General features: G+C 44.7%; 1 protein-coding gene across 1 annotated transcript; it reads left to right on the forward strand.

Annotated features, from left to right (window-relative positions):
• Positions 1–1,516: 1,516 nt before the first annotated feature.
• Serf1 (small EDRK-rich factor 1) lies at positions 1,517–7,731 on the forward strand. The gene is made up of 3 exons (NM_011353.2): positions 1,517–1,727; positions 2,521–2,629; positions 7,463–7,731. The coding sequence occupies exons 1-3, from the start codon at positions 1,721–1,723 to the stop codon at positions 7,533–7,535; spliced, it is 189 nt and encodes a 62-aa protein (NP_035483.1). The 5' UTR covers positions 1,517–1,720; the 3' UTR covers positions 7,536–7,731.
• The last annotated feature ends 2,786 nt before the right edge of the window (positions 7,732–10,517 follow it).

The raw sequence follows: 10,517 nt of genomic DNA on the forward strand, positions 1-10,517 counted from the left end.
AGCAAACAATAGTCTAGTTTTCTCCAGCGTTTGCCATGTCCTTCAGGATCTCTGAAGACAGAGTCAAGATCTCATTAAGCAGCCTTGGCTGTCCTGGAACTCTGCTTGGTGTGTAGACTAGGAATTCACCAAGACCTATCTGCCTCTTCCTCTGAAATGAAAGGCACACTCCTGGTCCTCTGGCAGAAACTCTCAATGTACTCTGTGTGCATGGTGTACATCCTTGTAACTTGAGAACTCAGAAAACATAATTTCAGATATACATTCAGTCAAAACACCTATACATATAAAATAGATTTTATACATATATTTTTTTATTTTCAATTGAAGATTATATTATCTTATACCCAATGTTCCCAAAATTTGACTAGAAAAAATATAGAAATTTTCAGTAATTTCAGCAAAGTGTTATGATACATAATTGACTTACAAAGTTTACCAGTCTTAATACATATGAGTAACAAGCATGCTGAGAAAGAGATCATGGCACGCTCCTCTTCCCAGTCTCTCAAATAAAATAAAATATTTAGAATATACATAACAAAAGAGTTTTAAAAAAAACCCTCTACAATGAAAACTTTAAATGTGTGAAGAAAGAGTTTAAGAAACATACTCGAATTTGAAGACCTCCCAAGTGTATACCTTGGTAGAATTAATATTTTGAAAAAAAGACCTTTCTACCAAAACAACTTACAGATTCAATGAAATCACAATCAACATCCTCATCACATTCTTCACATAAGTAGGAAGAAAATTCTCTATTTGATATGGAACAACAAAAGACCCAGAATAGCCAATTAGTCATAGATAAGTGTTTGTTTCTATGCGTTCTGCCCGTTTTAAGTGCTAAGTGCATCTGTCTATGACCCCAACTTTTATACATCCGTTTCCATTAGGACTGCACTTTCAGTCCAGACATTCCGTCTCTTGATGCTTTTTCTCTAAACTAGGTCACGTTAACACGGACAGTTGGAGTACACCGTAGCATCATCTATACTTTTGTATGTTTTAAAAATATTCCACAATAAAACTCTTAAAAATACCCAGGCAAATTCGGTGTCCAGACTATCTCAGTTTGTAATAGTGGACAGGCAAGAAAGTAAGTCTCAGCTCAAGAAATGCAACCCAGGGAGGGGGTGGGACTCAGGGTGTCCCTCAAGATAGGCAAGCATCCCCTACCCCCATGAGCCACACCCCTCAGCCCTATGCAAGCATTCTGACTTGTTTCAGCTCTTATGTAGATTATAAAGTTATTCTGGGCGACTTTGGCTCCCGTTCAACCACAGAGCCTGAGCTTAGAGCTAAAGTTCTGTCCATCCGGAGGGCACCGGAAGAAAGGTGCAATGAGCAGGCTTGGAGCCCGCGCGAAATCCACCCTTCTGTCCTTGTTAGGTCTTTTCTGCCAGATGAGGAACGTAAAGCCCACCTTCAGGGTAAGGCTGCTAAGTAAGGAGGCGAGTGCGCGCGCGGACGCCTCGCTGACAAGGGACGCGCGGGGCGGTGGGGCGTGGGGACCGCGCACGCGCAGTGGCTCACCGGCCACGCCGCGGCTGTTGTGGGTCGGTGGGCGGGGCGGCTGGCTGGCCGAGCGAGGCGTCGCCACATCGAGGGCCCTTGTGGGGCTCAGCCTTCTTCAGCGCCCGGCGGCAACGGCTGAGCGTGCAAAGCCGCCGTTTGCTTCTCCAGGTCGCTGTCTTCCAGTCTCCGGCCGGTGGACAGCATGGCCCGTGAGTCTGCGGGCGGTTGGAAAGACGCGGAGGCTCGGGGAGGGACGGCGCCGAGCGGCCGGGGGAGGAGCGGGAGCTGGCTGGGAGGAGGAAGAGACGCAAACGCCACCTCGTGCTTGTGGCGGGCGGGACGCGGGCTCCAGGTGGGACAGGTGCCCGCCTCCTAGGTGCGGGTGTGCGTGAGGACCGCGCCCACCGGGAGCGTGGGCGGCTGCCCAGCGGGACCAGTCCGCTGAGACGTAGCGGGCGCCTGAGGTCTGGAAGCCCAGGGTGCCCTCCAGCTCTTTTGTCCTCGAAGGTACCTTTCCTTGAGCTCAGCCTCTGCTGGCTTTAACAGCCAAACTGGATCTTCACACACCTATCAAAGCCAGAACTTATTTTTGAGTGAGGCCTGTGTACACAACCACTGGGATGGAGATGGAGATATATATAATTTAATTTTTGTTTTGGTTTTCGAGAAGGGTTTTGTTGTATACCCCTGGCTGTCCTGGAACTCAGTCTGTAAACCAGACTGACCTCAAATCTCAAATTCAGAGATCTTGCCTGCTTCTGCCTCCCGAGTGCTGGGCGCAAAGGCGGCGTTACTTGACACCTATGCTGTTGTGGTAATATACTTAACTTCTCGAGTGTTTCTTCCTAAGCTACCCCCTGGTCAATCTGGGAATAACTAAAGATACTCTGCTTTCTTGCTGATAAAAATAAAACTTTAAGGCTCCTATAACGAAGGACTCTTTACTATTAAGTATTCATATTGTTGAGGGTGGGAAAAAAGCATGCCTGTTTATCATTGTAGGTGGAAATCAAAGAGAAATTGCCCGACAGAAAAACATGAAAAAGACCCAGGAAATTAGCAAAGGGAAAAGAAAAGAGGACAGCTTGACTGCCTCTCAGAGAAAGCAGAGGTGAGTAGTGCTAATAGAATGTTTAAGTCAGTGGCCGTTTGACTGCGGTATTTTCAGAATGAGTGAAGAACGTGTTTAAACCCTTCCTGGAACTGAGCCTTGCCTACAGTTCAGGGTTAACACTGTGTGTCTGTGTAAGAACACTGAAACCATGCATTGTAGTTATTGTCCTATCCTATGGCTGAAGAATGCCACGCCCTGAAACTATCATGTCTGCAGAAACACTCTTACAGCAACTACAAACTGTGAGAACTTTATTGTAGAAAGTAACAAACATCCTCTATATGTAAACACTGTTGCATGAATGGGATACAATGTTTCCAAAACTGACAGCTTGGCCCAAGCCTCTTAATGAAAGAGATGAGTGTCAAAAATCAATTATGGGCTTCAGGAGTCCATTGGGGATGGAGAAAGTGTTTGGACACCAGATTCTTAGAAGATGTTATGCTACTCAGGCCAGCACAGGCTAAAGAGACCTACAGACAAGACCTTGTCTTTAAAAAGTAGGGACGTAGCTCAGCAATAGAGAACACTTGCCTAACATCTGTAGCACTTCAGATCATTTCCTATGGCAAGTAACTGCCACAGACACACTTTAATGCCCTGGGCAATGCTAATAAGTTGTCATCCTAGGACTCGGGGCAGATGCAAGAGAATCAGGAGTTTGAGGCCAGCCTGCACTACGTGACAAGATACTGTCTCAAAGAAAGATAATCGCTTTGACTTTTTTTTTTTTTTTTTTGGTTTTTTTTTTTCGAGACAGGGTTTCTCTGTATAGCCCTGGAACTCACTCTGTAGACCAGACTGGCCTTGAACTCAGAAATCCACCTGCCTCTGCCTCTGCCTCTGCCTCCCAAGTGCTGGGATCTTAAAGGTGTGTGTGCCACCAGCGCCTGGCATGCTTTAACTTTTTTTTTTAAATTCATTTTGCCTGTGTGTGTGTGTGTGTGAGAGAGAGAGAGAGAGAGAGAGAGAGAGAGAGAGAGAGGAGAGAGAGATGAAGAGAGAGAGAAAGAGAAAGAAAGAGACTGAGACTGTGTATCTGTGTGTTTTCTTGGCCCAAGCAAAATCTTAAAACTCTTAAATGCGGTTGCAGATTATCATGTTCCAAAGGGGAACAGAGAGCTTGGAGGCAGAGTTCAGGGTTACATTACATGCTTTGCACACTGGAGCTGCCAGTTCAATCCCCAGGACCACGCATACACAACAGAAATGTAGTTCCAAGTTATAAGTTCTATCATGACATAGAATAAGAAACCTGGGAGGCTGGGCATATGCATCTCACCCTCTTTACAAGCCCCATGAGGCCAAGCAGGCTGGAGATGTGTCTTAGTGTCATGTACCTCACACGCCTGGGCTCTTGTCTTTACTCCCCTGTGCTGGAAAAGGTTCGAGTTATCCTCAAGTTTACAATATACTTCACGTTCTGGGAATTTAACCTAGGACCTTTTAACCCTATCACTGAATCACACATGTTCTAACGTGAGATTCCATTGTTCATACAGAACTTGGAGCTTAGGGATGCTTCAATGTAGCTTAGCACTGGTCTCAGTCCTTTACGTGGGCATCACCTTGGACTCTGATGACTACTAAAGCCAGCACTCAATTGTTTTCAGATGAGACTTGTCATTGAAGAGAAGAATACGTTAACTGCAGAGAGATCAGAAGTCCAAGGTCATCCTCAGTTCATATCAAGTTCAAGTTTAAGGACAACCGATTTAGTGAGACCTTCTGTGCTTATGGGCGCGTGCTAGGGCTGGAAGTGAAACTTGCCATCTGGTCGAGCCTTTGCCTAACATATATAAGGCTCCGAACTTGGCCCTGCTCTTTCTCTCCTCCCCTACAAAGCACACGAAATAAATCGTAACTCTCCGTGTATGTTAGACCACAGTGGAGTCCTCTTAATCAATGAGATCAAGTCCTTAATGTAGGAGGTATGCAGGTCCTTGTGCTCACAGATAAGCACTGGGGAAACGGGAATGTTAAACACAGGGTGTCTCGTCGAAGGAAGAGATGTATAAATCATTTTCCACTCAGAGGCTGTGAATGGACTGCTGACCTTTGTGCTGTATGTGTGGCCCGGACACAGTGGCTCCCCCGCCCCCACTTATCTTGAGCTTGTTTGTCTCAGTAACATTGTAGCTTTATCCTCTAGACCCTTTTCATGAGCTGGTTCACCTTGAGCCAGTTTCAGTGGTTAATCTATATAACCTATCTTTATGGAAAATGCCATTTGTACTTTCCTAAAAGGGTTTGTTTTTTTGTTTTTTTGAGACAGGGTTTCTCTGTGTAGCCCTGGCTGTCCTGGAACTCATTTTGTAGACCAGGCTGGCCTCGAACTCAGAAATCTGCCTGCCTCTGCCTCCCAAGTGCTGGGATTAAAGGTGTGCGCCACCACCGCCCGGCTGCTAAGAGTTTTAATGTAGACAGCTCTTAAGCTTTGTTGTGTACATGGGACTGAGTTAATTATCACCAGGAAACTTTTTTCCAGATGGTGCTGACTTAAATATGCCTAGATTTACCCAGTTGTAAATTCTCAAAGTTTGAACTGACACTGGCCTTTTTATCTCACACAGTTGTTAACTTTGCTCGCCTTGGTAGTCACAGAAACCTCCACACCTTAAGTATCACTTTCTTTTCCTTTATTTATTTATTTATTTATTTATTTCCAGGCAGGGTTTCTCTGTATAGCCCAGACTGTCCTGGAACTCACTCTGTAGACCAGGCTGGCCTCGAACTTAGAAATCCGCCTGCCTCTGCCTCCCAAGTGCTGGGATTAAAGGCGTGTGCCACCACGCCCGGCTTTCCTTTCCTTTATGATAGTCATTGTGTTTATATGTATGTGTGTGCGTGTGCGTGTGTGTGTGTGTGTGTGTGTGTGTGTGCATGCATGCATGAATGCGTGCTTCAAGTAATTATAAGTGTACACACGTGTGTGTGAGGGAATGTAGAGGCCAGAGGTTGGTAGCAAGTGTCTTTTCCCCCATCACTCTCCACCTTGTATTTTTGACAGCATCTCTCACTAAATAAGAAGCTCATCCCTCTGGCTAGATTGGCAGACTGATCTACCTGTCTAAGCCCCGCCCTTCCAGCACTGAGGTTAGATGCAGACCACCGTGCCCTGCTTTTTATGTGAATTTTGTGGAGGTTCTAAACTGAGAGCCTGGTGCTTGCACAGCAGGAACTTTAATAACTAAGACACCTCCACAGCCCCAGTGACTTTACTAATACAGCAAGGAGCTTGCCTTCAGTTTCTGTTAGCTCAGTGATCCTGAAATGAGTCAGACACAGTTCTAAATGCAGCACCTGCCTTGACCCCACCTATCTAGGTAGGACCCTGAGCAGCCAAGCCCCACTCCTCCAGTCACCTACACTGCAGTGGCTGAGGCCTAGAATTGGTACATAGGCTGCTGGTTGCAGTTCAGGCCCATGCCCTGAGCCAGCCACACAGGGGCTTGGAGCTGGACTCATGCAAGTTTTCCAATAGAAAAAAGGTCACTCGTAGGAGACAAAGGAAAACACCCAGCTTGGAAACACAAAAGCCGCTGTTTTTTGGTTTGTTTGTTTGTTTGTTTGTTTTTCTACAGTACGCCCCTCATATGAATAAAAGAACCAGAAACTACTGCAGTGTCCTGAACGGAACAGCAGAGGGAGACAAAGACATGGAAAACTCCAAATAATAGGGTTGGAAGTTGAAATTTTGGAAAGAAATAGACACATAAAGATGATAAAAACAATAAAGACTTTTTGGACATGAAGTAACACTATTTTGAACAGTTGAAAATAGTTACTACCTAGAATTGGTAGTGATCTTAGCCTCCCCTGTATTGGAACCACTGGGTGAACCACCACACTCGCCTGAGGATGCTGAATGCGTACCTATATAGTGTATGTAAAAATATGGAGTCATACACCTGTGGATGAGTCCCTGGATTTGATGTCTAGTGTCATTAAATACTATGTTTTCTGTTTTGAGGGTTTGTTTTTTTTTTTTTTTAAAGAAGAGGATGTATGTATAAGCATTCATCTGTCCCAGGTTAGCCTGGAACTTCCTGTGTATAGAGTCAGACCTGAAACTTCTGACCCTCCTGTTTCTCCCTCCCGAGAGCCTGGGTTATGGGACTGCACCACCTCATTCAGCAACCACTAAATATTAAAAAAACATTTAAAAGTATATGTGTAAGTATGGGTCCCACTAACTCATGGATCATCTAGCTCTGGTGGTAGTTCATACTTACATGACACATGAAGATTCAACCAGGGAGACAAAAGGGTTAAAAAATTTCTTCAAATACCACATATTTTAAGCATTGACTATTTGATTTGAGGCTTTTAAAAACTGGATAGTTATAATTCCAGCACTCAGGAAATGGAGGCAAGAGGATCAAGAGCTCCAAGTCTTCTGGGCTGTGTGTCAGCTTAAAGACCATCCCTGGCTACAAGCCTTGTAACATTGATATTGTAGTCCTAGGTGTGTAGGAAACTTCCTACATGCACAGAGGCAATGGCAGGTGGATTCCTCTGAGTTGAATGCCAGCATGGTCTGCATGGTGAGTGCAAGGGCAGCCAGGGCTACACAGTGAGACTCTCGTTTCACCAAATGAAAGAACTTTGAGATTATTTTCCCAGGGCTGTCATAACAATAGCATGATTCAAAGGTCTGACTTGAATGCTTTTCCAGTCTTTGCTTTTCTGTTTGTCTACATCCATAAAAATGGAAAAGCATGGGTGTGTATGTCTTCTGTGAATGTACCAAGAGGGTTATAGATAGGAAACAACAAGAGCATTGAGTCAGTTTTCTTGTGAAAACTTGATACCTTTTCTTTATTTCAGGGATTCAGAGATCATGCAACAAAAGCAGAAGATAGCCAATGAGAAGAAATCTATGCAGACAACAGAAAAATGATGACTGGCTTTTTGGAAAACCTGGGTGCTATTGCCAGTGGGTGCATCATACGCTCTAAGATTAAAATTTCACAGTGACTAATCATTATATGTGTTATAACTTGTCCTTATAAAACTATTTTAAACTTTACTCTTCAGCCTATCTTAATGTGATGTTTTAAGACCATCAAAAAATAAAGTACTGACCTTGCATGTAACATTATTGGTGAATATTATTTTTATTAAAAGAGAACATGAATGTAATTTATTAAATAGGTAATATAATACTTACATTTGCATTGCTAGGACCATGGTACCTCACAAGGATCAGCTGAGGAGGAACAAATTGTCTCATGGTTTTGGAGGATTTCACTCCTTCATAGAAAGGAGAACAGAACAGAGAGGCTCGGTTCATGGTGGTAGGAGCACACCCTACTCTTCACATCGAATCAGAAATTCATGCCTGGACAGGAACCTGGTTAACAGTCAAAGTCCTGTCCCCAATGGCCTACTTCTTCCAGTGAGCCCCATCTCCTAAAGGTCCTATAGCCTCCCAAAACAAGGCCACCAGCTGAGGAACAAGCACTCGAACTATGAACTCTGCGAGATACTGGAGATGTAAGCAACAATGAGTAGTGCGATTCAGGACTAGAATCTCTCATGTGAATCTAGAATTTTGGTATATAGACTTCGTTAAGTAGTTTAATTTTGTGTTTTTGTTTTTGTTTTCTGAAACAATCTCTTTCTGTAGCCCAGGCTAGCCTTAAACACCTAACAATCCTCCTGCCTTGGGATGTGAGTTCTAAGATCATAAGTGTAGCCACAGTGCTAGCCTTAAAGATCTTTAACTTTCTGTTTGTTATACATTTTCTTAAACTTAGGGGAGTCATCGCTCACCTTCCACCACGTGGCTCCCAGGAATTGAACTCAGAGCATGGTGGCAAGTGCCTCTGTCAACTAAGCTACCTCACTGCCCACCCTTAACTGTGCACGTGCGTGCATGTGTGGTGATGGCCCCAGTGGAGGTCAAAGGGTACACGTGAGGAGTCAAGGGTTCCATGTGAGGAGTTAGTTCTTACCCTCTGCCTCGTGCCGTGTTCCTGCTGCTGCTCCATTGTCCTCCCGGCAGTTCTATGTCCACCTCCCACTGCAGCACGAAAGCTCAGAGCACAGGTGCGTGGCACCACATCAACTTCTTAACGTGGCTTCTGGAAGCTGAGCTCGGATCGTCAAGCTCCTGTTTTCCTCTTTACCAGCTGAGCCCTTATCTCCAGTTTTCTCTGATAAGGTTGGGGTATATAGCAACTTTACATTGCTTGCCCTAGTTCAGTTTCCAACACCACACACAGAAGTTCCATTTATATATAAGTGTTGGTTTGTAACCAGCTGCTTCACTCCAAGAATTTACACTAGAACAAACCAGGAAGATCAACTAAATGGGTAGGCACTAAATGAGGAATCAGCAAGAGTAGAATTGAACTGAGTAAATAAATTAAATAATAATTTAAAACAACCGAGCCAGGTATAGTGTCTTACACATGTAATCTCAGACTCGGGAGGCCTCAGCAGGATGACTGACATGAGTTTGGGGCCAGAGAGTGAGACACTGTTTCAAACAAACTGGGGCAGGACAGGTGACTCAGCAGTTAAAAGCATGTATTGCACAGGATCTGAGCACAGTTTCCAGCTCCTGGAGTTCTGTTCCCAGCACCCATGTCAGGCAGCTCAAACTATCTGTTAACTCCAACTCCAGGGTGATCTGACACTTCCGGCCTCTGTGGGCACTTGCATTCATATGGAAGTCAGTCTGGCTTTTCTCTACCTGCTCTAGCTCCCAAATAAGGACATGGAAGCCCTATATTTATTGAAAAACTTGTAGCATTATACCTGGGCAGATGCTCATTTATTGTAACCCTATTCTAACCTGTCTATGGCTGCCTACTACCCAGCCGTGCCCCATTACTTGCTATCTTAGTCTCCACCTGGCTGCACCTCCTCCATCAGTATCCTCATGGTGACTCCCCATCAAACTCCTCTGGTCCCCACCAGAGACACGATCACTGGGATCAGAAATCCTGCCTCCTCCTCTCCTACCCAACCATTGGCTGATTGGCTCTTTATTAAATAATCGGACGTGATGGAAAATTTTTGCATAACGTTGTAACAGAAGATGCTTGAAAATTCCAGTATCTAGATTGCAACCAGATGTCTGGGCATGGTAATGAGCATCTGAATACACAGTGCACAAAACCATCCCCCAACACACACACACACACACACACACACACACACACACACACACACGACTGTGGTGGTTTGAATATGCCTGACCCATTTGGAGGTGTGGCCTTGTTGAAGTTGGTGTGTCACTGTGAGCTTAGGCTTTATGAGCCTCATCCTAGCTCCCTGGAAGCCAGTCTTCTCCTGTTTGTCTTCAGAATAAGATGTAGAACTCTCAGCTCATCCTACATCATGGCTGCCTGGACAAAGACATGCTTCTGTCTTGGTAATGGACTGAACCTCTGAATTTGTAAGCCAGCCCCAATTATATGTTATCTGTATGAGAGTTGCTTTCTTCATGGTGTCTGTTCATAGCAGTAAAATCCTAAAACAGAAGTTGGTACCAGGGACTGGGGTTGTCTTAGTTAGGGTTTTACTGCTGTGAACAGACACCATGACCGGGGCAACTCTCATAAGGCCAACATTTAATTTGGATTGGCTTACAGGATCAGAGGTTCAGTCCATTATCAAGGCAGGAGTCCACACCCACAGTGACATATCTATTTCAATAAGGCCACACCTCCTAATAGTGCCACTCCCCAGGCCAAGCATATACAAACCATCACATTCCACTCCCTGGTCCCCAAAGGCCAGTTCAAATGCATGAGTCTATGGGGGCCATGCCTAAACATAGCAAAATTTAAAAGCACATTTAGTCCAACTTCCAAAGTCTCCATAGTTTATAGCAGTCTCAACAGTGTTAAAAGTCCAAGGTTCAAAGTCT

Source organism: Mus musculus, chromosome 13 (assembly GCF_000001635.26).
Source record: "Mus musculus strain C57BL/6J chromosome 13, GRCm38.p6 C57BL/6J".
Classification (NCBI taxonomy): domain Eukaryota; kingdom Metazoa; phylum Chordata; class Mammalia; order Rodentia; family Muridae; genus Mus; species Mus musculus.